The following is a 24779-nucleotide window of genomic DNA, read 5'->3' on the forward strand; positions in this document are numbered from 1 at the left end:
CCGCGGCGGCGGGCGGCGGGCGGGGCCCGGGAGCGGCGTCCTCCGACCATACAAGGCAAGAGGCGGCGGGCAGCGCCCCGCGCGGGGGGAGCCCGGGCCCGGAAGCCGCCCCGCGTCAGCGCCCGGCCCCGCCCCGCCCCCTCCCCCGCCCCTCTCCCTTCTCCCCCCGCTTGTTCCTCTCCCCTACCCCCCACTTCCCTCTCCTCTGCCCTCGGCCCTCCTCCGCCTGCGTCTCAGTTCCTCCCTCACCCTCTGCAACTCTTCTCCTTCCCCAGCCCGCCTGTCCCCTTCCCCTTTTAAATACTCTGCCCTTCCAGCCCCCATCCGCCTGTCCTTTGGACCCCCTCTTCTCTTTCCCTCTAGTTCTACTCCTCTCCCTTTCCCCCCTTCCTTCCCTCCCCACCCTCTCCCCCCGCCCCCTCCCCCCACCCATCCCCTCTGGCTAGTGTCCCCCTCCCCTTTGCCCTCCAGCCCATGCCCCTCCCCTCCTCTTGCCTCCTTGCCCTCTCCCCTTGCCCACTGGCAGGCCCCGACCTTTCATCTCCTCTTCCAGGAAGCGGCCCCCCCTTGTGGGAAAGGGCTCAGGTCCCCATAGGTACAAGAGGGTTGAGACAGACAGAAACGCAGAGGCCCAAGGCCATTGGGAGGCAGAGGGCAAGAGCAAGCCCTGCGGACGTTGACAAGCACTGAAGGGACAAGAAACAGACATCTCTGGTCCTTCCCTTGGCAACAACAAAAAACCCTCGTTTGAGACGACAGCACCGACCACCAGCCAGCGCTGCCAGACACCTGGGAGTCTCCTTGACTCCGCCTCTCTCTCAAATCCACATCCCAGGCCAACAGCAATCCTGTCGGATTCACCTTCCAAATGGATCTACAAGCCAGCCTCCCGCCTCCTCTGGCTACACCCCTGGTCCCATCCAGCATCATCTTCCCCCTGCAGCCCCTCCCTGGGCTCCTGGCTCAGGCCCCTGCTGCCCTCAGTCTGTCCCCACTCCCCCACTAGATAACGAAAGGGAACCTGTCATGACACCTGCGTCAGACCACATAGCCAAAGTCCTAAGTCCTCACCAGCCTACAGGGACTGGCTGTAATCTTTGGTCACTCTTGTGGTCACACTGGCTTCCTAGCTGCTCCACCAATACCTCTGACATTTTTCAGCCACAGGGCTTTTGCACTGGCTGTTTCTCTGCCTGGAAGAGTCCCCCAGGTGGCCCTGTGGCTCACTCCTCTCCTTCTGGTGTCCGATCAAATGTCTCCTCAGTGAGATGGTCCCTGACTGCTCTTATTGCAACCCACACCCCACCTCTCACTCCCCCATCCTCCCTACCTTCGGTCGTTGCTCTACTTTTTCCATGACATTGATCACCACCTAACATAAAAAATGCACTTAGTTCTTATGTCTGTAGCAATCTGTCTCCCCCCGCTAGAATGTCACATCATGAGGGGTACGGATTTATCTGGGTCCCTCCTGTATCGCCCACACCTAAACCGTAAACAGGAGCCGGTCACATAATGAATGTTCAGTAAACAAATTGATTCAGAAACGGAGAGGGGAAGAGGGTGTTAAAAAACTCCAAGACACACAAGAAAGAAAAATTAGTAACTAAACTTGTGATGATCATTTCACCATTTAGACATGTATCAATTCATTATGTTCTACACCTTGAATCAATTCAATGTTATTTGGCAATTACATCTCAATGAAACTGGAAGGAAAATGCAAGACAGAGAAAGAGGCAGTGCCATGCACAGTTTGCGGAGGATCCACAGCCTGACACATTTAGAGAAGTCTTACGCTGAGATTTGTAGACCCAAGGGAAGGCCCAGGCATCTAAGGGGCGATACCACCCTCTGGCGGCCAGGATAAAAACGGAACCTCCCCACAACACTCGCTCCCTAAGCGACCGTCGCCAGAGTCCCAGGAGTCTTTCTAGCTCGAAAATTCCCAAGATCGAAATGTTCGAAAGAGGAAACTCTTAAGTGATGTGTGTTTGGGTTAATTTATAATCTGCATCAATTTATAAAAACTGATAAGAGAAAACTAAAGTGCTCCAGGTGAGGATCGAACTCACAACCTCGGCATTGCTCCGCTCGCACTGTCATATAAGTACCGCGCGCTAACCGATTGCGCCACTGGAGCTCCGGCCGCACCCTTTCGCCGCGGGGTCCTTCAGTCGTTCTTGGCCACGTGACTTCGTCGGACAGCCTTGCCTGGTATTCTATATGCAAATAGGAATCGTTGAGTTGGCCAATAGGAGAAAGCGCGTTGCCGGTTCCGGATTCTCACGCCTCCAAAGCCCTTGCTGTAAAAGGGAAAAGTCTGCGAGGCGTCTGGAATGTGGGGGTGTAGCCTGTCTGGGACCCGCCTTCTTATGAATATTCATAAGCCGGGAAGGACGGCGTCTTAACCCTTCGTTGCCCGGCCGGCCGGAAGGCGGCCCCTCCCCCCGCGGGCGGGAACAGGATATGAGGCCGGGCGGCTGGGGGGAGGGGAAGCCCCAGGCGACCGCCCCCCGCCCCACAGCTGGGACCAGACTCTCCCGCCACTGATGTGGCGCCGTCGCTGCCGCCGGAGCCCAGTCCCACCCATCCCGGAGCCTCAGGGGTCCAGAGTAGCGTACTCTGGCGCCCTGAATCTCTGCACCGCATCCTGAGACACCCTGAAGCCCAGGCCACCACATCCAGGCTAGAGGACCCCAGATATCCAGATGCCCAGCGCCCCCTCCTGGAGGAGCCGGAGTCCAGGACATCAGCCCTGCGCGACCCTGGAGGCCGGGCTTCCTGCACCCTAGTTTGAAGAACTTAGGATCCCAGACCGGACATCCCCTCCTGGGCTTCCCAGAAATCCAAGACTCCCGGGGGCTGGAGGAACTTGGGATACGGACTCCCCGCGCCCCAACCAGTCTATTTTGGGCTGAAGCGCCCACTGCTTCAAGGGGACCCAGGAATTTGGGACTCCCCGGCGCTCCCGCCTGGAAGTGGTTTAACTCCTGCTCCTAGAGTTAGGGGAACTCAGGAATCCGGGCCCCCCACGGCCCGATCTAGACGACTCAGGAATTTGGGTCCCCAGCACCCCCATCTGAGACTCACGAGTCGAGGCTCCCAGCATCCCCCATTTAGAGGACCGAGAAATTCGGACCGCTGCACCCCATCCTCTAAGAGGCCCCGGATTCTGGTTCCCGGAGCCGGAGAGCCCGAAGTTGACGCCCCCGACTTGGAGAGACCCAGGAGTCCGGGCTCTGCGCCTCCCCGGAGACCGTGCCGGGGGCCGAGGAGGAACCGGGTGCCTCGGTTCGGAGCTGGAGACTCCTCGGGAGGTGAGGGGGGAGCTAGGGGCCCCGACGGGCTGGGGGAGGGGGCGGCGCCGCCGCCGCTGAACAATGAGGGGGCGTGCCGGCGGGGGGCGAGCGGAGGCGCCGGCGGGAGTTGGGGGCTGGCGGGGTGTGGGAAGGCGCTGGGGACCCAGGCTGCTGGGGGTTGGGGGGCAGCGAACGGATCGAGGAGGGACCGGCCGGAGGCGAGTCGAGGGCTCAGGGCCAGTGCCCCAAGTCGCAGCCCTCGGCGGGGGAGGGAGCCGTCTGCAGGACCCTGGCATCCGGTCCCCCAGCCTCCTCCGCCCTCCCCTGGGACCCCGCGGCCTCCCGCCCACGGCTTTTCCCAGCCCTGCCCCTCGCCTTCGGCTCCAGCCAGAGCGCAAACGTTCCCAGGATCCCAGAGCCTCCGGCCCCAGAAAGACCAGACTCAGCTTCGGCGACTCTTGCTCTCTTCCCTCTTCTTTGTCTCGACCTTTCCATCTTTTGCTGTATGTTCTCTCTCCTTGTCCCCCTCTTTCTGTCGCTTTGCCTCTGTCTCCCTCATCTGTTCCTCCCCGGGGCCCCTCCCCGGGTTTAGACCACACTCCTGATTCTCAGCGCCCGATCTGTGAGTGCGGCCGCGGTGAGGCCTGTGGGGTCCTGATACCCAAGAAGGGGGTCTCTCTGCAGAAGCCGCTGAGCCGCTCAGCCATGCCCGAGGGAGCCCGTGGACTGAGCCTGTCCAAACACAGCCCTAGCCTTGGCCGTGGCCACACAGGTGAAGTGGGTGACTGTGCAGCTGTGTGTGAGACCCGCACAGGTGAGTGTGCAAGGGAGGGGCGGGGCCCGCGGGGTGGCCAGTCTTTCATTCAAGACGTTGTGCAGCCCTCTGTGGCTGGCCCAGTGCCAGGCACTGCGGGCCACACGGGGTGACCAAGACAGCCCCAGCCCTGCCCACAAGAGCTCCAAGTCTGGAGGGGGAGACGGACCCATCCACAAACGGTGACAGTCCAGAAGAGGAAGCCCAGGGCAGAGTGGTCAGGGCTGGGCTGGGGAAAGCGCAGGGGGCTGTGGGAGCGCAGTCTGGGAGGTCAGGGGAGGCCTCCTGGAGGAGGGGGACATCTGAATTGAGAATTGGAAGATTAGGAAGCATGAGTTGGGAAAGGCAAGGAGGAGTATTCCACACAGAGAGAACAGTATGTGCAAAGGCCCAGAGGTCAGAGGAGGCTGCCTATTTAAGTAACTGAAAGAAGATGAGTGTGACTGGAGTGTGGAGCATTGAGAAGTCTTGTAGCTATGGGAGGAGAGCAGACAGGAAAGCTCTCTAATGGCTACCTTGCTATCCACACTGTGGATCTGAGTTTGGACTTTATCTTGAGGACATGAAGGCGTTATACTTGTGGGAGTGACAGGGTCAGAAAAGTAAGTTAATAAAGATCTCCCAGGCTGACACAGGGAGGTGGATTAGGGGAGTAGAGTCCAGAAGCCTGGAGAGAACGGGACTGGACCAGTGCAGGGAGAGGAGAAAGGAGCCCATGGGAAAGATGTTGACCAGGTGAGGGGGGGAGTGTGGGGGCTGAGAGCTCTCAGCTGGGGAGACGCCCTGACCTCCTGTACCACACCCCCAGCAGCTCCTGCAAACCCTGCCATGGCCTCCCCCCGAGGGTCTGGGAGCTCCACATCCCTGAGCACGGTGGGCTCTGAGGGGGACCCGGCTCCGGGGCCCACCCCAACCTGCTCAACCTCCAAGCCGGAGCCCCTTCCAGGGCCCCCCATCAGTCTGCATCTGTCGCCCATGGGGACCCCCAGTTCAGCAAAACCCTCGAGGCTGGAGCGTGTGGCCCGTGAGATCGTGGAGACAGAGCGGGCCTATGTCCGGGACCTCCGCAGCATCGTCGAGGTGAGGCAGGCGGGCACCCAGGCACGGTAGGGACCCAGGCCAGGCCCTCCGCCCCATAACCCCAGTCGTCCCCACAGGACTACCTGGGCCCTCTGCTGGACGGCGGGGTCCTGGGGCTGAGCACGGAGCAGGTGGGCACACTGTTTGCCAACATCGAGGACATCTACGAATTCAGCAGGTCTGGGGCCGGTGGGACAGGCTGGGGTGCTGGCTGGGCGGGGGGTGGGGGAGGGTGGGTAATGTCCTAACCCAACCTTGGAGCCCTATAGTGCCCTGTCCAGGCTGGTCCCTGGCGTCTCATGACATTGGGCAGGGATCATGATGGTGATTGAGGACCCAGAGTGGTGGAGGGGTGGGGTGGACAGGAGCCTGAGGACTCGGATGAGGTCCAGATATCAGGATGGGTCTCAGTGCTGTGTTGGGTCTGGCGTCACGATGCATCCAAGACTCCCATGGGGCCTGAAGATCATGACAGCATGAGCGTTTGTATGACCAGCTCGTCCTGGGAAACCCCTCAGACCCAGACAAACCAGGATGCTTGGCCCCCCTGTGAAGAGGATGCTGGGGTCCACGGATCATGACACCTCTGAGTGTCTTGAGATTTTAAGATGATTGCAGGAGGCCGGAGCGTCACGACAGGATCTTGGGGTCCCAGCTCTGAGGGTCATGACACCCCTCTCCGTGGGTCGTGACATGAGACCCTCAGGCTCAGGCTGGCTGTGCCGAGATTTCAGGCTGAGGAATGGGACACTGTCCAAGGGCAAAGTGATCAGGTTGCGATCGCCCATGCAGCAATCAGAGGACCCTTCCTCTGGATGTGACGTCCCCTTGAGAGGTCCTGGCGGCCACCAAGCCCCCAGCCTCCTGGTGTCTTCCCCTGGGCAGGGGCCGTGGGGCAGGACAGCCCTCACGCTTCCCCTCTCCCCACAGCGAGCTCCTGGAGGACCTGGAGGGCAGTGGCAGCGCGGGGGGCATTGCCGAGTGCTTCGTGCAGAGGGTGAGTGGCGGGCAGGCGCTCTCTCCCTCGGGGATGGGGTCTGGGTCAGAGGGGAGCAGGCCTGGGCTAGGCTGGAGGGGGGTCTTGGCGAGTCAGGAGTAGAGGTCTCCCTGACTCCCGTGTCACCCGCAGAGCGAGGATTTTGACATCTACACGTTGTACTGCATGAACTATCCGAGGTGAGGGGCGAGCAGCCCCTGCCGGGCCCCAGGCCGTGCCCACCAACTGATGTGCCAGCCAACCTCCCTCCCCACCCGTCCAGCTCCAACCCCCGCCAGACCGTGACAGTAACCGACCTCTCCCCACCCCGCCCCGACCCCTGCCAGCCCCCGTTTCTAAGCCCCGGCCCCTCCCAGCCCTGCCTGCCGGAGCTGCCGGCCCCCCTGACCTGTGCTGTGCCCCCAGCTCCCTGGCCCTGCTCCGGGAGCTGTCGCTGTCTCCGCCGGCAGCCTTGTGGCTGCAGCAGCGCCAGGCCCAGCTCCACCACTCGCTGCCCCTGCAGAGCTTCCTGCTGAAGCCTGTTCAGCGCATCCTCAAGTACCATCTGTTGCTGCAGGTCAGCGGGGGCCCTGGGGGCTGCTTGGGGAGGGCGCGGGCCTGTCCGCTGATCACCCTTGGAGGGTGGACCCGGGATGAGCTGGGCCTAGAAACTGAGCCAGCTCTAGGGGGAGAGGCTTGCTGGCAGTGGGGATAGGCACCCACTGTTCCCCTTTCTGTCTCTGCCTGTCGCCTCTGCTTTTGGGTCTCCATTTCTGCCCCTCCCGTTCTGTTTCTCTCTGCCTCTTCTCATCTCCGTTCCTTCTCCTTCTGTTTTTCTTCCCCTCCTGGGTGCCCGGCGGTGCGGGCAGGAGCTAGGCAAGCACTGGGCGGAGGGGCCGGGCGCCGGGGGCCGAGAGATGGTGGAGGAGGCCATCGTGTCCATGACAGCGGTCGCCTGGTACATCAACGACATGAAGCGCAAGCAGGAGCACGCCGCGCGCCTCCAGGTGGGCCCAGGCTGGGCGGGGCTGGCTGCGAGGTGTGGGCATGTGGGTTCTCCACGGCCGGTGGTCAGTGCTTCAGAGGCAGCCTGGGAGGGTGGGCTCGGACAGCGTGGACGGCGGCTAAGCCCCCGTCCTGGCGTGGCTGGGGCCCCGCAGGAAGTGCAGCGGCGGCTGGGCGGCTGGACCGGCCCGGAGCTCAGCGCTTTCGGGGAGCTGGTGCTGGAGGGGGCCTTCCGAGGTGGCGGAGGAGGCGGCCCCCGACTCCGAGGGGGTGAGCGGCTGCTCTTTCTATTCTCGCGGATGCTGCTCGTGGCCAAGCGCCGGGGACCGGAATACACCTACAAGGGCCACATCTTCGTGAGTGCAGGGATGGGGGTGTGGCCAGAGTGTCCCCCGTGAGGTGTATTCTATGTGCCTGGACCTGTACACCCAGAGGGGGTGGGGGCAGGGTCTGCAAGGAGGGACAGCCCAGCTTAAAAGGGCCGTGTTTTCTTGAGTCCGAGGATGGGAGCAAGGTTTAATAAGGAGGGGTGAGGCCAGCAGGATGCAGAGGTGAGGGTCTGGAGGAGAAGCATCCTCATGGGGGGAGCACATCTTGATCCAGATGAGGGTGAAGAGGGGCTGGTGAGAGACAGCAGAGCCCAGCCTGCTGGGGAGACTCAACGGAGGGAAAGGGGACCCACCATACAGCCTTACAGGGCCAGCTTTGTGGGGGGTGGGGACCCGGATGCACACAAGGGGCACATGACTGAGCCAGGGCTCTGAGCTTGCCGCCCCCTCTGACCCCCTCACCCAGTGCTGCAACCTGAGCGTGAGCGAGAGTCCTCGGGACCCCCTGGGGTTCAAGGTGTCCGATCTGACCATTCCCAAGCACAGGCACCTGCTCCAGGTGAGCATGGGGTGGGGCTGGGTGGGCAGGGCCCCCAGCCCCTGGACTGCACACCTGGCCCCCAACTTCACCCCCACCCACCCCCAGGCCAAGAACCAAGAAGAGAAGCGGTTGTGGATCCACTGTCTCCAGCGCCTCTTCTTTGAGAACCACCCTGCCTCCATCCCTGCCAAGGTAGAGCTGGGGCCCTCGGCGTGCGGCAGACACTCCCCCAGTACTGAGACCCTGAGGGCAGGGGGCTCTCTGAAAACGTGCTAGTTAAATGGCACAGTTAGGCTGCCTGGGTTTGAATCCCATTTCCACCAGGTCCCTGCTTTGTGACTTTGGGCAAGTAACTTAACCTCTCTGGCCTCAGTTTCCTCACCTGGAGGACTCATAGGACCGACCTCACAGGGTGGTTGTGAGGATTAATCGTCACCAGTCATGTGACGTGCCTGACACGTAGCAGCGCCCGTTAGTGGGGCTCTGACTGGGGTGCCCGGAGACCAGCCCCCTCAACCCTCGTCCTTGTCTCTTTCAGGCAAAACAAGTTCTCCTTGAAAACAGCCTGCACTGTGAGTTAGGGCCTTGGGTTGGGAGGATGCGGAAGTAAGAGGAATTACTTTAAGAAAAAGCAGATTATTAGCCCCTAAATCTCTCCCCGCAGGTGCTCCTAAAAGTAAGCCTGTCCCAGAGCCCTTGACGCCCCCACTTGGATCTCCCCGACCTCGTGATGCTAGAAATTTCACTCCTGGGCGAAGGAACACAGGTAACGGAGATGGAACCCTGAGCCCCCCCGCCACCTTCTCCCCCAGGACTCAGGACTCGCACCCCCAGCCCCCTGCTCCCTCAGGAGCCTGGAGCCGGGCTCATAATGGTGTCTGATCTGCCTCTCCCACAGCTCCGTCCCCAGGACCCTCTGTCACGCGCCGTGGCCGCAGGCAGTCTGGTGAGTACCCACTACCAACAAGGGAACCAGGGATTGGGGTGGGGGCTGGGCACCTGACATCCCCGTGTCCTCCCCCCAGAGCCAGTGAAGGACCCTTATGTCGTGTTTCAACAGAATGGTAAGTGACTGCCCCAGCCCAGCCTGGCCCATCCCTGTCTGTCTGTCTGTCTCTCCCCATGGGATGCCCAGTGTTCATCAGGGAGGGGTCATGGGGTGGCCCATCATTTAGAAGGAGTAACACTTGTTCCTGCATCTCACTCTTTTCTCTTCCTCGTCTCTCCATCCCCAGCTAAGCCTAGGCTCAAGGTAAGAAATATCCTGGGACTGGGTCTGGGGACCCGGGCTTCTGGGGCTGATGGAGGAGGAAGCTTGAGTTCCCACATCGTGGGTCTGAATGAGAAGGGGGCTGGGGACTGGACTCCCCTCTGAGGGAGGAGGGGGCTGGGGGCCCTCGGCTCTCGCCCTCCATCCTTTCCTTCCGCACAGCATGCTGGCAGTGAGGGGGAGCTCTACCCGCCCTTAGAGCCTCAGCCACCAGTTCCAGCTTCTGGACCCCCTGAGGACCTGGAGGACACTGGACCCCCCACACTGGACCCTTCTGGGACTTCCATCACTGAGGAAATCCTGGAACTGCTGAACCAAAGAGGCCTCCGGGACCCGGGGGTGAGCCGGGTGTCCCATCACCGTGTCCTTGGGGCTCTTGGCTTGGGTGGGCACAGACGGGGGGTAGGGGGACCAACCCACCCTGATACCTCTGGCCTCTTTCCTGGTGTTTGCTGCAGCCATCGCCTCATGACATTCCCGAGTTCCCCGGAGACTCCCAGGTGCCAGGCGACAGCGAAACCCTCACATTCCAAGCCCTGCCCAGCCGGGATTCGTCAGAAGAGGAGGAGGAGGAGGAGGAAGAGCTGGACATGGACGAACGGGGGCCCTCCCCACTGCACGTGTTAGAGGGGCTCGAAAGCTCCAGTGCTGAGATCGCTGATGCTCCCTGCCTTAGCAAAAACCCTGACGGGCCCAACCTCCCTGAAATTCCCGGCCTTTCTGAAATTCCCAGCATTCCCCGCCTTCCCAGTCTTTCGGACATTTCCACTGTTTTTGAAATGCCCTGCCTTCCAGCCATACCCAGTGTCCCTGACATTCCAAATCTTTGCAACGCTCCCGCCCTTCCCGCTGACTCTTGGCTCCAGGGACCTCTGCAGGAGCCGGAGAAGGCTCTAGCCGCCAGGAGAGAACTGTTCCCTGGCAGCGCTTCTGGAAAACTGGGGGAGCCCTCCTCAGGAGGCAGGGCAGAGCAAGAGGAGGAGGAAGGGGTAGCATTCCCAGATTTCCAGCCCCAGGACATCCCCCGAGATCAGGGGTTCCAGGATGAGCTGCCATTTCGCTCTTGCTCAGAAATCCGGAGCGCCTGGCAGGCACTTGAGCAGGGGCAGCTGGCTCGGCCAGGTTTCCCGGAGCCACTGCTGATCCTGGAAGATTCGGATCTGGGTGGAGGCAGCAGGAATGGCAAGGCAGCAGCCCCGAGTGCGGAGAGGGCGGCGTCCCGGGTGCGAGAGCTGGCCCGGCTCTACAGCGAGCGGATCCAGCAGATGCAGCGGGCTGAGACCCGCGCCTCAACCAATGCCCCCCGCCGCCGACCCCGGGCTCTGGCCCAACCCCAGCTGGCCCCCTGCCTGCCCCATGAGCAGGCCGAGCCAGGTGAGGTCCGGGTGTGTGGTCGGCAGAGGGGCCCGCCCTGTGGCATCAGTCCTGACTCGCTCCTCCTTTCTCTGCATACAGGGCCCCTGCCTGCCTTTGGACACATGCTGGTATGTGAGCTGGCCCTCCCGCTGACCTGTGCCCAGGAATCTGTCCCCCTGGGCCCCGCTGCCCGGGTTCAAGCTGCCACACCTTTGTCTAAGCAGCAAGACTGCCCAGATGGCCAGAGTCTAAATGTTTCAAATGTGCCTGAGCAAGACCGTCTAGGCACCCAGCTTCCAGCTGCCACCCCTTTGCCTGAGCAAGGAGGCCTCTGGAACATCCAGAGTCCAGCCACCACACCTTTGCCCAGGCAGGACTTTGGCCCCTTGACCGTCCAGATTCCAGCTGTTACAACTTTGTCTGATCAAGAAGGCCACCCGGAAATCCCGGTTCCAGGGACCACTCCTTTGCCTGAGCAGAGAGGCCCCGTGGATATACAGGTTCCATCTACCGCCTCCTTTCCTGAGCAAGGACACCACGTGGACATAGAAGTTCCGACCGCCCCAGCTTTGCCCGAGCAGGGAAGTTGTTCTCATGTCACGGTTTCAGCTACCACTCCTATGCCCAAGCGAGAAGTCCTCCTAGACAGCCAGAGCCCACCCAGCCCCCCAGTAACTAAGCAGGGATCTTCTAGCAATGCTCAGTTCCCGGCCGCTATCTGCGGCCAAGCTGTCAGCCCTTTGCTCGTGCACAAAAGCAGCCTGGACCATCAGATCCCAGCCAAGACCCCAGTGCCCTTGCAGCATGACCCCCCAGACGTTCAGGTTCCGGGTACCCCACCTTTGCCTGCACATGGAGGCCACCTGGACTGTCAGATCCCAGCCAACGCTCCATCGTCTTTGCCCCAGGACCCCCCAGATGTTCAGGTTCCAGGAACCCCACCTTTGCCTGCACATGGAGGCCGCCTAGACCATCAGATGCCAGCCAACGCTCCATCATCTTCGCCCCAGGACCCCTCAGACCTTCAGGTTCCAGCTGCCACGCTTTTGCCCCAGCCACAAGGCCTCGCAGGCACCCGGATCCGAGCCCTCCCATCCTTACCCAAGCAGGGAGGCCTCCCTGACACCCAGGGTCCAGCTGCTGCACCTTCACTTCAGGAGCAAAGCCTTTCAGATCCCCAGGTCCAAAAGCACACACCTGTGTTGGAGCAGAAGCGTGTCACTACCGTCCATGTTCCAGCTGCCACACCTTTGCCTGAGCTGGGAGGCTCTGGGGACGTTCAGGGCCTGTTACCCACCCCAGTTCAGACCACCATGGTTTTGTCCAAACCTGGAGGCCACTCGGTCTCTCCTGTCACCAGTTCAGAATCTTCAGACTTGACCCCACCCCATAGTCCCCTACCTGCAACCCGTCAGCTCCTGGGCCCCAACGCAGCTGCCCTCTCAAGGTACCTGGCAGCATCATACATCAGCCAGAGCCTGGCTCGGCGTCAAGGGCCTGGGGGAGATGCCCCCCTAGCCTCCCGGGGCCCCTGGTCCTCCTCTGCCCCAACATCACGGGCACCTTCACCGCCACCCCAAGCCCAACCCCCACCGCCCCCAGCCAGGAGGCTCAGCTATGCCACCACTGTCAACATCCATGTCGGGGGTGGGGGGCGGCTGCGGCCAGCCAAGGCCCAGGTCAGGTTGAACCACCCTGCTCTCTTGGCGCCCACCCAGGAACCCATGGGTCTTCGCAGGGCCCAGGGGGCTCCAGACGCCCCTTTCCACACGTGAGCCAGGATGTCAGGCTTCTTGAAAAGCAAGGACTTCAACCAGATGCCACAGACCCTCAGAACTTCACCCAGAAGTCTAGACACTGAACACAGGTCTAAAGATGGCTGCAGCTTTCCAGCTCCTGGGATCTGCTTTGGCGAATGGTTCTTGTTACTTACCTTGATTAACTCAAAAGGGATGGGGAAGGGGTGTCATTAATATTTTGTTAATTAATATTATGAAATTATGTCTTTTTTCCTATTCTGGAAGCGTTGGGGGATGCCAGAAGACAACAATGAATGGGAAAGTCTGGCAGAGCATGAGTCAGTGGCTCTGAAGATTTGGGGAATCTGACTCCTTTGAGAATTACTAGCAACTGGAGCCATTGCAATATGACTGTATGACTTCAGAGGGTTTATGAACTGCTTGATGTCCATCCAGGAAAGCCAAGTTAACAAGCTTTGTTCCACCTAGACCCCTAAAAAGTCATGCCCTTAGCAATTTAGCCAGTTCATCCATTCATCTCATCCACTCAGCCATTTCTGCATCTATCCGTCCAGCTGTCTCTCCGTCTGTCTGTTTATCCATCTTCCAACCCATTATCCTACCCACATGGCTCGCTTTATTCAACCCTCTCTATCCTATTCATCCAGCCAGCCATTATCCTGCCCCCCATGGAACATCCATTCCTCCATGAATCTCTTCATCCATCTATCATCCCACCTGTCCATCTTCTCCATCCAACCCTCTCTATTCATCCATCTGTCTCTCCATATTTCCATCTCTCCATTCATCCATACAGCTCATTCACTCAACCATGTCTTAATCCATCAAGCCAGCCAGCCATCCAACCATTTAAATATCTCCACCAATCCCTCCTTAATTGAATCTGGGTGTTGGTACTGCAAAACTTCAGAGACAGTTCCAGCTAACATCAGAGTGGATCAGGTTTGGGATTCTGGAAAAAAGCCTGTCCCACATCTGCCTGATTTCTCTTGGCAACCACTCCCCACCCTTGTGAATATTCTAATTCTTGCACCCACCCATCCACATCAGATTCCTTTACCTGCTCTGGTTTGGGACCTCTACGGTGCCTCAATGTGCCCCACCCCCCAAAAAAAATTCAGGGGGTAGAGACAAAGGCTTTTATATTAGGATCGTTCTGCCTGCCCCATCTCCCCCCCCACCCCCCCCCCCCCCCCCCCCCCGGCAGTGGTATGCCCAGTGAGAAGCATAATTTAAGCAGTTTCTTTGGTAATACTAGCTTCTTCCATTGGACACCACCTCTCTTGCTTTAGCATATTATCTTATTTAATCTTCCCTGGAATTCTGAGGCACCAGTGTCACTGCTGAGTTCAAGTCCGGGTTTTTCTGGTTCCATGGTGTGTAACCTCCCTCTGTGCCTGGGTTTTCTCTTCTGTACAATGAGGACAACACTACCTGCCTCAGGATCATGATGAGGATTCCACGAGTGTACCCTCCCTTCTGAAGGCGTCAGAGCCTCTGACTCACCAGGGCATTGTCTGGATCAACCCCTAGGACCTAGTCCCACAGTGGAACCGGAACCTCTGGCGCAGGGGCCTAGGAAGCTGAAGTTTTAACAATTGGCTATCAACAGCCAAAAAAGCGGAGATTTACTGAAGTACTAACTGCATACCACGGGCATTTGTCACTTTACATGAGCTCATTACTGAGTCCTCACCACATCCGTAAAAGGCAAGAGGATGGTTTTGAATCCCCACTTTAGAGATGAGAAACTGAGGCACAGGACCCTAAGGGACTTGCCCATTACACAGCTAGGGAGGGGCAGAGCTGGGACTCGCATGAACACAGCCTAGCCTGAGTCCATGCTCCTGCTCTTCCAGTGCCTCTCCTGGGCCAGACCCAGCTCTTGCCACAGGGGGCACGACAGGGAGCACTTCCCGGCCCGTGTGAGGCCCGAGGTGATGATTATTCGCTGATGAGGGAGCCAGACCAAGGCCCAACTCAGTGAACGTCAGCTGCAGCTTTCGTTCAGTGATTTACTGAATGGTTCCGGCGCCACACACCAGGCCTGGGCCTGCTCCACCGCAGCCTCCCCAAGGTCAGCACTGAGGCCGGCCCTCCCCTCCTCTGCCCCCAGCTGCACATTCCCAGCCACCCCCAGCTGCACATTCCCAGCTGAGGGAAAGTTCCCAGCCTGGCCAGGGCTCCCAGTGGCGCCGGAATTCCCGGTATTTGAGGAGGCGGCAGGGAGGGAGAAGGGGCTGTCTACTCCAAGGCCTGGGGCAGGCACAGAGCCGCGAGCCCGCTGGGTCTCTCCAGATGTGTCCCAGCTGTGCCGCTGGGAGGGAGCCAGCAGCCTCAAATCGGGGGTCTCTGGCCCTTGCGGGAAAACCATGGGCACCGGGCTCAGCACAGCCCCTCCAGCTGACCCCTGCCCTGAACCCCATTCCTCCCGCCCAACCCCTACCTCTGCCTCGAGGCCCCGGCTCCACCGCCGCCTCAGGAAGTCTTCTTGCTCGCCTACTACAGTCTGCCTGCTGTAAGCCGTCGTCTTCAGGGCTACAGTGACAGCAGGCTCACAAGGCTGAGAGTGGCTGCCCACTGCCTCCCTCGGGACACTGCTGCCCCCTTCGGGACGCTGAGGTGACGCCAGCCAGACCCAGGTAACCCAAGTGAACGCCAGTTCCAGCGCACAGGCGGGCGAGCTGCAGCTATCTTACCTCTAGGCCAATTCTCATCTGCTGATGGTGACCTGCTGGTCACCAGCCTCAGGGGACGTTGTGAAAATACATTCAACAATGCTTAGCCTGGCAGTTGGTTGGCGCTCAGTCAACCCCTCCGCCTCTCAGCACTTTACTGTGTGTATTCCCTGTCTATCCGCGCTGTCCCCCAGAACCTTCCCTGACGACAGAATGTTCTCTCATCTGTGCAACCCAGTTTGGGAGCCCCATGTCCTGACATGGAACAGATATACAGAAAGGGCAACAGGACAGCAAGTCTCAAGTTCCTTCTTTTATAAAGAAAGTGTGTTGGGGCGGCCCCGTGGCCTAGTGGTTAAGTCCAGCGCACTCCGCTTCAGTGGCCCAGGTTCGGTTCCCAGGCGTAGACCTATACAACTCTTCAGTGGCCATGTTGTGGCAGCGACCCACATACAAAACAGGAAGACTGGCACAGATGCTAGCTCAGGGGCAATCTTCCTCAGCAAAACAAGACTTGTGAAACTTTCCCCCTCAATCAACATTCAAGTGTGGTGTGTTCGCCAGTACTCCCAGCGGAGGAGGCATGTGGGACCCCACTGGAGGGCAGATGGCGGCACAGGCTGGTATGGGAGCCGAGCCCTTCCCACCCCAATGAAGCTTAGTAGCCTCCTATAAAAATGGGGGGAAAATTACAGGCAACCTAATGCACATGCAACACTACTTCCCTACACATGGCAGCACGGTCCCACACAACTCTGACGATGGAAACGGTCCGTCATCTGTGTCCAGGGCAGCGAGAGAGAGCCCACCATATGCTGGCTTTCATTACACGGCAGGCACAACAGACGAACAAGTCCTCAGAGCCACGTTCCAAGCCCCCTAAAGACAGCTACCACACTGAGCATGACTGGCACCTGCTTTAAGATGATGGGGGCCCTTCCCCAGGAGGTAGTGTTGACATCCTGAAGGATGAAGCCTGTCTAGAGAAACCCACCTCTGTGAGGCTAACAAGCCATTTCCTCCAGATCTCAGTCCCAGCTCCACCTTAAAGTGGCATTCAGAAAAATCCCGGGGCCAGCCCAGATCGCAGGTGTAGACATGGCACTGCTTGGCACACCATGCTGTGGTAGGCATCCCACATATAAGGCAGAGGAAGATGGGCACGGATGCTAGCTCAGGGCCAGTCTTCCTCAGCAAAAAGAGGATTGTCAGCAGATGTTAGCTCAGGGCTAATCTTCCTCAAAAAAAAAAAAAAAACTCTCTCCCAGCCCAGGCATGGCCCTCAGTCCCTGACTTCTGGCTCCACCCAGGTGGTTTCTCCTCACTTTCTGTGTATTAAAGATTACTGATTTTACACGTGTCCCCTGCTCTTCTCCCATGTGCCATTAAAACAGCAGCAAAGGGACTGAAAAAAAAGACAAGCTCACCAAGACACCCCACACAACCAGTGGCCTAGAACGGTCCCCCCGACCTCAGTTCTGCCCACACAAAGGACTCCCCTGGAGGCGCAGGGGGATGAGACCAGGTCTGCTCCCGCCTGCCCCTCCCACCCATGCGCACTAACCCCAGAGTGGTGACTTCTGGAAAGGCTTAAAATCCAGACGGGCAGTGAGCTGGGGGAGCTTCTTCCTTCCTTCTAGTCAAAGACCCATGACAAAAGACCACAGCACAGTCCTTGAAACCTCACACCCCACAACCAGTTTATTATAAAGGTGAACCCCGATCCTCTGGATGGGCTTATCGGTAGGATTTCTGGTAGCGGGCACGGGCACCAGGACCTCCGAACTTTTTGGACTCGCAGCGACGGGGATCAGCTACCAGCAGGGTCCGATCATACTGGATGAGGATGTCTTTGATCTCCTTCTTGGAAGCCTCATCCACGTCTGGGGTTGAGAGGGATGGAGATTTAGACAGGTGCAGAAACGTCCTCCTACTTCCCAGGACTAAATGCCAGAGCTGGTCCTCGACTTGCACCCCCCGCCCGGCACCCGATGGAAAGACCACTGTTACTCACATTTCTGGTAGTAGGCCACCAGTGCTTTGGAGATGGACTGGCGGATTGCTGTGAGAAAAACACACACAAAAGGGTACATCAGCTTTGTGAAGGCCCCAGAGGAGGCCTTGCTCTCAGAGCCACCTCCCACCCACGGGCCCAGTTCCTGGGACTCACCATAAATCTGGGCAACGTGACCACCACCCTTCACACGGACTCGGATGTCCACGCCGGCAAACCGCTCCTTGCCCAGAAGCAGAACAGGTTCCAGCAGCTAAAGGAACAGGGGGCGTGAGAGGATTCTGGATCATAAGCTGGGCAGCTGAGCCACCTCACTGAGCACATTCCCCCTTATTTCTCTCCAAATGGCTTCTGCCACCACTGGCCTCCAAGTACCAGAGAAAGAGGGCTGGGCTGTCACCGTGAGGCCCACGACACAGCCAAGAGACAGCGAGGCTCTGAAGACAGATGAGAGATTCCTGAAGGCTACCTGAGCTGGGTTCCCTACTTGCGTCCCTCTCTTGCTCTCAGATTCCCCATCTTTCCCCATCTCTAAGACTGGTTCTTGGAAGGCTGGCACTTCAGCTCAGCAACAAGGAAAACCTTTGCAGCCACTAAGGCTCCCTCAAACAGTGAAGAGACACTCCTGGGCTTTGTTAGCTGCTTTTTCTGGGTTCCCCTCCTGAGCTCTCTACCCTGCCTTTGAGGCCCAGATTTCCAAAGAAATTACACTGCACTATGACCTCTGTTATGCTTTCCCCCGGCCAGCTCCAGATCTTTTGTTCCGCGCCCAGACACTCCTGTTTTACTTCAGGTTGTTTCCCCTCTCCCCCTACCCCCGGCCCCACCCAGAAACCTGCCCTCACCCTCTCACCCAAGTTTGAGCCAGAAACATTCTCGGGGCTCCCCCATCCCAGGGCTGGCGACTCTGGAGCAGTGTCTGCTACGGGATCCAGTCCGTCTCCCCTAGTGAGTGGACTGTTCTCCGTGAGGGCAGGGCCTGGGGTCAACTAGGTCACTGCTGTGTCCCCACACTCAACACAGGCTAAAGCCTTCCAATAAACTGACAGCCAACAACACTAAGACACAATAGTCACTATCTGCTACACAAAGGAATCTCAGCTGCTACCTTTCTAAATCCTGCAACTAACTCTGCAACATAGATGTTACTCTCCACATTAAAAACTAATAGACTTTACAGGGATGTGATGGACAGCAAAGGCAACACAGTCAACAAAACTGTAATTTCATATGATGACGTACGGTAACCAGACGTAGCGCGGTCATTTCACAATGGATCAAGATATCAAATTGCTACGTTGTACAGCTGAAACTAATATTGTATGTCGACTACACTTCATCGAGAGAAATAAAAACTAATAGACTTTCCGGGAAAAATCAACGCATTCCCACACATGCATCTCATTTATCCTCACAACAGCTCTGCAAGGTAGAAGTTATCCTCATTTTACAGATGAACCCGAGCCACAGAAGTGAAGTTACCTGCCTCAAGTAACAGAGCTAGAAGAGGCAGAAATCAGACTCCAGTCTCTTTCCATCCTGAGCCAAAGAACCTGAGGCCCAGACAGGGGAGGAACTCCTTTCACAGCCAAGCACAAGACCCCAATTTTGTTCCTGTTCTTTACTACTTATTCTGAGTACCCACAACGATCCAGACCCTACTTTACATACAATCTTTTGAGAAACAAAACATTGATTCCTGTCCTCAGGGAGCATATCCTCTACGAGGGAAAGAGGGGCAGTAAATCGTAAGCATGACACACGTCCTCCACGAGCTTACTGCAAGAAATCAGGCTGTATAAACTCTGGCAATCCCCTTGCAGTCCAGTCCCCAGGTGAATGGGCTTCCAAATACCAGGGCGCAAAGCAGCCCTTAACCTTCAACATCCACCTTTTCACGCTCCCAAACCAAGCTCTACCACATCTCCTGAACCCCCAAAACCCAGCTCTGTCGCCAAATACCTCTCGTTTTCCTGTCCCCAACTCAGCTTCCAAACATCCCCTCGTAGATATCAGATCCTTCAGCTTCCAGGATCCACAAACTCCAGGAACCCACTTCCTTCAACGCCTCCGTCTCCAGAGCCCTCCACTCAACCCAAACGCCCGTCCCCCTTCCAGACCTTGTACTGCAGCGTGCGCGGCTCGATCATCTCCAGGGGCCGCCCGTTCACCTTGATGAGGCCGTTGCCCCGTTTGCAGTGCGCCACGGCTGTGGCCGTCTTCTGTGGAAAGCGAGGGGGAGACGGGGCCACGTGAGCTCCGAGCCCCGGCTCCCACGTCCACCCCAGACCCCTCCCCGCCGGCCTCTCCCAAACCCCGGCCTCCTCTGACCCCTCCCATCGGACCCCTGTCCCACCTTGCGTCCGAAGACCTGCACCGACTGCAGAGGACCCTTGGACGGCATGGCTGGTGGCGTGGACGACTGCTCCTCACCGCGCGGCTCCGAACCGGAAAAGAGAAACTGTAGGCCACCCCGGCCGCTTTTCAGGGTCTGCGCAGGCGCCTTGAGCGCTGCGTCGCGACGGGAGGGAGCTTTACGGCTCCTGTTGCAGCCAGGGGGCGGGACTTCGGGTTGGCGGCGGGAAGGCGGGTCCCAGGAGCGGAGGGGGCGGGGCCTGGGAGGTGGAAGGGGTGGGGCCTGAGGGATGTCGGGTGGAGACCGAGAAGAAAGGTGAGGACAGGCTGTTATTTACATCCTCGGTCCTCATTGGTTACCGCGCCTCTCATTTGCATAGCGGCTTTTTAATAACCTCTCTCCGCCGCCCAGTTACTGGATTGCCACCGTCTTGGAGAGAGGCCTCTTATTCCGCCCTCACCACCGGCAATCTTCCTCCCAGCTAGATTCCCTCTTCCCAGGATCCTTCTCCATCAGAATCTTCCCTCCAGAACCCTCAACAAGAAACCAGGCAGGATTCCCAGATTCAGGATTCGGAATCATCTTACCCCCTGGAACCCAACTCCTTCCAGAGTCCTCTCCCAGAATCCTTTTCCTCTTAGATTCCCCCTTCCCCACAATCTACCATTCAGCAGAATTTCCTTACTTTTAGAGTCTCCTCCTCCCAGAATCCTTCTCTCAGAAATCCACCCCGCAAATCCCCCTCTTCAGAGCCCTCACCTTAGACTCTCTCTTTCCCTGAATCTCCCTCCATTCCAGGGCCCTCTTCCCCTCAATCGTTCCCTCCAGAAGCTTTGCCTCTTGAGGACCCACTAGCCCTAGGATCCCCCTCCTCGTGATCTCCCTCTCCTCTCAATTCGCCTTTCCCAGAACGGCCCCCCCTAGAATCCCCTTTCACAAAATCTTCCTCCCTTTCAGAGCCCTCTCCCTCAAAATCTCCCTTTCCTAGGAATTCCTTTTCCTTCAGAGCCTCCTCTTCCCAGCCACTGCCTCCCCTGGAATTCGCCTCCCCTAGAATTCCCCACTCAGAGACCCTCCGTCCAGAATCCCCTTCTTCAGGGTCCCTACCTAGAATCCCTCTTTCTCCAGAATCCCCCAAATAATCTCTTCACTCTCCAAAATCTCCCTCCTCTCCAGGCCCCTCCCTATAGAATTCTCCATCCCCAGCCCCCCCCACCCCATCCCATCTGAGGAATCTCGGGGTTGAGTTGCCCCCTGACTTTCCCCCCACTCAGGACGCTCCCTTCCCAGCTAAGAAGCTCCTCTCTCAGGGCTACAGAAAGCCCACAGTTGCCTCAGTTTCTCTAGCAGCACTGGGTCTGGGGTCCAAGGTTCAAAAAGGTGTGGTGGCTCACCTGGTGCCTGGAGAGTGGAGATAAGGTGGAGGTTGGAGGGCGGGTCTGGGGCCAGAGGGAGGATCCTCCAGCCCAGAGTCCAGCTCCCAAAGGGTGAGAGAGGGAGGGGGGGAGGGGGAGGGAGGAAGGGAGCACCCAGAGGAGGACCTGGAGGGACATGCAGAGAGATACACAGCACAGGAGAGAGACAGGCACACATGGAGAAGAAAGACAGATGGACCCGACCAAGAAGAGGAGAAAGAAGAGAGATCCTGGGTCAGTCAGAGATGGACACGGAAAACGCAAGTGACAGAGATTCAGAGGCAGAGAGGCCACCTCTTGGAGAAAGAAGACAGGTCCAGGCCGGCACGGAGATTCCAAGACACTTGAGACAGAAATAGAGTAGAAAAGAGAGCAAGGACCCCCCTGCCCCCATACGCACCTGCAGACCCGGATGAGGCCTAGCACAGGTGTTTCCCAATGAGGAGACAGGCCACAGGATGCAAACACTCTCACACACACTGTGCTGCCTTACAGGCTTGTTTGGGAGACAGGGGAAGCTTCCAAGCTCTCTAGTCTTTCTGGGCTGATCCTTACGCCCTTACTAAATCTTGTATCTTCCCTGGGGAGGGTGGGGCAGTCAGAGAGCCCTCTGGCCTAGGCCCTCCCTACTCTAGGGTCACCATCTTCTTCGGCCTTTGGAGAAGATTCCCTGAGTGTCTAAGGATTGAGCAGAGCTGGAACTGGGGGAAGGGCAGGGAGAGGGGCAGTTCCCCCCTCACCCACTCCAGTCTTCCAACTTGCTTCCTCTCTCTGTACCTCTCACTTCCAGGACTCTGGCCCAGGACCAGAGAAAGCCTGGGGATGGGCAGGGTGCCCATATGGCCTCTCTGGACCATTGTCCTGCTGATGTGGCCTTTGGGGGGCCTAGGACCACCCCTCTGCCCTCGGGAGCCTTTCTACTTCCTTCTTGCCATCATGAAGATGCTGGTGAGGAAGGGGGAGGGGAGAGCCAGCAGACAGGGCAGGGAGGGGCTGGGGTGGGGGGCATGTTTGAGGAAGGGTCAGGCTTTCCCCTTCCAAGATCTGATTTTCCTCCTTACCCCAAATTGTAGGGAAACAAAAATGATGGCACTCTCTACACCCCAGATGATTTCTCGGTGAGTATTTCCTTAGCTCCTTACTGAAGTTGGAAGTTTAGCGAATCCACTAGGCTTGAAACACACATATGCTGGGGGCTGGTGTTCTCGCTGACCAATCCCTGACCCAGCCCCCAGCCTTACAAATATATTTTGTGCCCTGCTGTTTCCAACACCTAGAACAGTGACTGGCACAGAATAACAACAAAGGATGATGATGGTGATTATAGCTATGCTTAAATAGTGCTTACTCTGTGCCAGGTACTGGTCTAAATGCTTTAAACATATTAGCTTACTTACTCTTCACACTGACCCTATGAGGTAGATAAGGGCACTGTGTATGGATGTGAAGGTTGTACACTGCACAAGGATCCCGCATCTACAGTATTCATATCCTGGACATATTTGTCAATTTCTGGCAGATGGCAGTAAATTGTCTCATTCTAACAAAATCAGCACTTAGAAGTATTTTAAGGGAGTGTCTTTCTAATTTACACAGGTACAGTATGGGCTAGTGTCAGCCCTAAAGGTAGATTATTCACAGCTCTGTTTTACAGATGAGGAAACTGAGGCCCAAAGAGGTGAAGGGGCTTGTCCCAGGCCACAAGTCAGAAACCCTGGGGGTGGGGATTAGGGATCAGGCCCTTGCCCAGAGACATCAGGTCACTCTGTCCCCACAGGTGTGTCCTGCGGAGACGCTAGGCTGCTTTCGGCTGGAGCTGTCTGTGATAGGGTTCGAAGAGGGCCCATCTGTGGAAATTGCTGTGTTCCGACTACAGCGTCTGTTGGATGCCCTGGGGTCCCGGCTGTGGGGGACTGGCCCGGGCCCTTGTCCACCCTGTGAAGGACATCCCCAGAGACCTGTCCCTCTCTTTCTGGCCAAACTCTTGGAGTTATTACAGGGGGCTTGTGCTCGGCACCTGCCCTCAGCATGAGCCTCAGAGGACACAGATTCCCTGGTACTCCTGGAGAGGCTGGGTGGAGAGAGGGAAAAACCTGGTCTTCAGCCCTAGCTCCCAAACTCTAAGCCGTCTCCTCCTAGGCCAGAGGACCCTGCCCCCCAACTCCCTGGAGCCCGGGAAGCAAGGAGAAGAGGAAAGAAGGAAGAAAATAAGGTGAGATCTGAAGCCTGAACTCTTTGACCTTCTGGGGGGGGGGGTGCATTCAATAAATTGGCACCCATCTATCTCTATTTTCCCTCTTTCAGATACGCCCTCCTCTCTCCTCTTCCAGGAAGGGACAGAGCACGGCACAGGTGTCTTCTAACCTCATCCCCACCCCTTGAGGACAGGGAGGGTCTCGTGGCTCACAACCCTGGCCACAAATAATTACCATTGCGGGAACTTTCAAGTAATACGGATGGCCAGGCCGCAACCCAGAGAATTTGATAATTGGTCTCTGGTGGATCTTGAACATCTCGATCTTTAAAATAAACTTTATTGAGGTATAATTTCTATATAGTAAAAGGCACCCGTTTTAAGTGTACATTTCAATGAGTTCTGACAAACGTATACACGTTGCCACGTTTCCGTCGAAAATTCCACAGTTCCTCATGCCCCTTCCCAGTCAGTCTCCACCTCCAGTCCTAGGTATCACTCAACTGCTTTCTGTCTGTATAGATTAGTTTTGCTTCCTCTGGAGTTTCATATGAATGGAATCATACTGTACATATCCTAGTGTCTGACTTCTTGCACTCAGCATGGTGTTTCTGAGGTTCATTCAGGTGTGTACCAGTAGTTTGCTACTCTTCCATTGTAGGAGGCACCGCAACTGTGTAGCCATTCTCCTCACGGTGGACATTGGGTTGTTTCCAGTTTGGGGTCACTATGCATCTCTCTCTCTTATCTTTTCAAGTATTCTCATGTGGTGCCAGGGTTGAGAGTTGAGAACCACTGATACATCAAAGAACTTTCTATGGGGAGAATATTACTGTTCCCTCTCTGTTCTGGAGTAAATGTCTTTCTGCACCCGTGTCAAGAGACATTTGATATGTAGAATCCTATTTGAAAGAACTGCTGTTGAAAGGAACCTAGCTGATAGAAGGGGAAACACTTGTATAGAGTGCTCAGCCCCTCCCCCAGTCTGTCTTGGATTCAATTTGGGATTGTTGCAACGTGGAGTGCGTGCTCCTGCAGCGATGGCCCTGGGGTATATTTACTCCCCGGTAGCCGGTAGCCATCTGGTGAGCCCCGCCCTGGCCCACAGCAGCACCTTCCCCTGTAACTAACTAAGTGTATATTAAATGTCTGTAAATTCAATCCAGGTGTCTCAGTGCTTATGCGACAAATTTTAGCAATTAATTCTAAAAGCTTCTGATTTTTTCCCCCTCCATCAGGTTAATTTTTCACATCTCTTCCTCATGCCTGGTCCTCTTTGCCACCTCTCTGACAAATAATTACTAATATATAAACTCCCCATTGAAATCAGCTTAGACTGTAAAGGAAAACAAGGGCTTTGGGGTCACCCACACTTGGAGGGCTTTCTTGGGTCTGCCACTTGCCAGTTAGTTTATTTTTCTGAGGTTTAGTTTCCTCGGTTGCAAAATTGAGGGTACTTACCTCCTAGGAATGTTTTAGAGGGTCCATGAGACAAAGTTTGATTTTTTTTGCTAATTTGTTGTTATTATTTGCCAATTCCCCGGCTCCTCACGGCTTGGCACATGACGTTGACTAAACTCAAGCACGAATTCCTGGCCGGAAAAGGCCGCGTGCAAGCGTAGGCTAACGCAACCCGCTTTGACCTGCTTAAGATGTCGGTCCCACACCGTACTCTAAGACAGTGTGCCA

The 24779-nt window shown here is 57.3% G+C and overlaps 2 protein-coding genes, 2 long non-coding RNA genes and 1 other non-coding gene across 10 annotated transcripts; 2 read left to right on the forward strand and 3 right to left on the reverse strand.

The window, feature by feature from the left end:
• Positions 1-1594: 1594 nt before the first annotated feature.
• Positions 1595-15007, reverse strand: LOC111775194 (uncharacterized). The gene is made up of 3 exons (XR_002810689.2): positions 14880-15007; positions 6582-7514; positions 1595-2306 (listed from the first exon to the last, which is right to left on the reverse strand). It is a non-coding gene; the product is annotated as an uncharacterized lncRNA (long non-coding RNA).
• TRNAI-UAU (transfer RNA isoleucine (anticodon UAU)) lies at positions 2051-2143 on the reverse strand. Its single transcript is given in 2 exon segments — positions 2051-2086; positions 2106-2143. It is a non-coding gene; the product is annotated as a tRNA-Ile (tRNA).
• Positions 2445-12661, forward strand: PLEKHG2 (pleckstrin homology and RhoGEF domain containing G2). 6 transcript variants are annotated; one of them, XM_070224400.1, is made up of 19 exons: positions 2445-3320; positions 3987-4116; positions 4928-5196; positions 5274-5374; positions 6127-6193; positions 6326-6372; positions 6599-6749; positions 7042-7179; positions 7333-7533; positions 7973-8065; positions 8153-8239; positions 8586-8619; positions 8712-8813; positions 8946-8993; positions 9073-9111; positions 9283-9299; positions 9480-9656; positions 9776-10691; positions 10773-12661. In XM_070224400.1, exons 2-19 carry the CDS (start codon positions 4008-4010, stop codon positions 12446-12448), a joined length of 4272 nt encoding a protein of 1423 aa, XP_070080501.1. In that variant the 5' UTR covers positions 2445-3320; positions 3987-4007; the 3' UTR covers positions 12449-12661. The 6 variants fall into 6 exon arrangements, with proteins under 6 accessions (XP_070080501.1, XP_070080500.1, XP_070080502.1 ...); XM_070224399.1 differs by having other exon boundaries at positions 2466-3320; positions 4925-5196; XM_070224401.1 differs by having other exon boundaries at positions 2519-3320; positions 3972-4116.
• Positions 15008-16786: 1779 nt separating the features above from the next.
• Positions 16787-24765, reverse strand: RPS16 (ribosomal protein S16). Its single transcript, XM_001498042.7, has 6 exons — positions 24552-24765; positions 19482-19763; positions 19246-19347; positions 17282-17378; positions 17126-17173; positions 16787-16994 (listed from the first exon to the last, which is right to left on the reverse strand). Exons 2-6 carry the CDS (start codon positions 19527-19529, stop codon positions 16849-16851), a joined length of 441 nt encoding a protein of 146 aa, XP_001498092.1. The 5' UTR covers positions 19530-19763; positions 24552-24765; the 3' UTR covers positions 16787-16848.
• LOC138915912 (uncharacterized) lies at positions 22985-23461 on the forward strand. The gene is made up of 2 exons (XR_011422376.1): positions 22985-23108; positions 23201-23461. It is a non-coding gene; the product is annotated as an uncharacterized lncRNA (long non-coding RNA).
• Positions 24766-24779: the final 14 nt, after the last annotated feature.

Source organism: Equus caballus, chromosome 10 (assembly GCF_041296265.1).
Source record: "Equus caballus isolate H_3958 breed thoroughbred chromosome 10, TB-T2T, whole genome shotgun sequence".
Lineage (NCBI taxonomy): Eukaryota > Metazoa > Chordata > Mammalia > Perissodactyla > Equidae > Equus > Equus caballus.

What these genes read in the sequence shown, in the direction of transcription:
- PLEKHG2 (XM_070224399.1), top strand. Translation starts at nt 4,008, where the DNA reads ATGCCCGAGGGAGCCCGTGGACTGAGCCTGTCCAAACACAGCCCTAGC. An exon ending in GACATCTACGAATTCAGCAG is followed by an intron (nt 5,375 to 6,126) that starts GTCTGGGGCCGG and finishes CTCTCCCCACAG; the next exon opens with CGAGCTCCTGGAGGACCTGG. An exon ending in CCTTGAAAACAGCCTGCACT is followed by an intron (nt 8,620 to 8,711) that starts GTGAGTTAGGGC and finishes CTCTCCCCGCAG; the next exon opens with GTGCTCCTAAAAGTAAGCCT.
- RPS16 (XM_001498042.7), bottom strand. Translation starts at nt 19,529, where the DNA reads ATGCCGTCCAAGGGTCCTCTGCAGTCGGTGCAGGTCTTCGGACGCAAG. An exon ending in CGCGCACGCTGCAGTACAAG is followed by an intron (nt 17,379 to 19,245) that starts GTCTGGAAGGGG and finishes CTGTTCCTTTAG; the next exon opens with CTGCTGGAACCTGTTCTGCT. An exon ending in TCACGTTGCCCAGATTTATG is followed by an intron (nt 17,174 to 17,281) that starts GTGAGTCCCAGG and finishes TTTTTCTCACAG; the next exon opens with CAATCCGCCAGTCCATCTCC.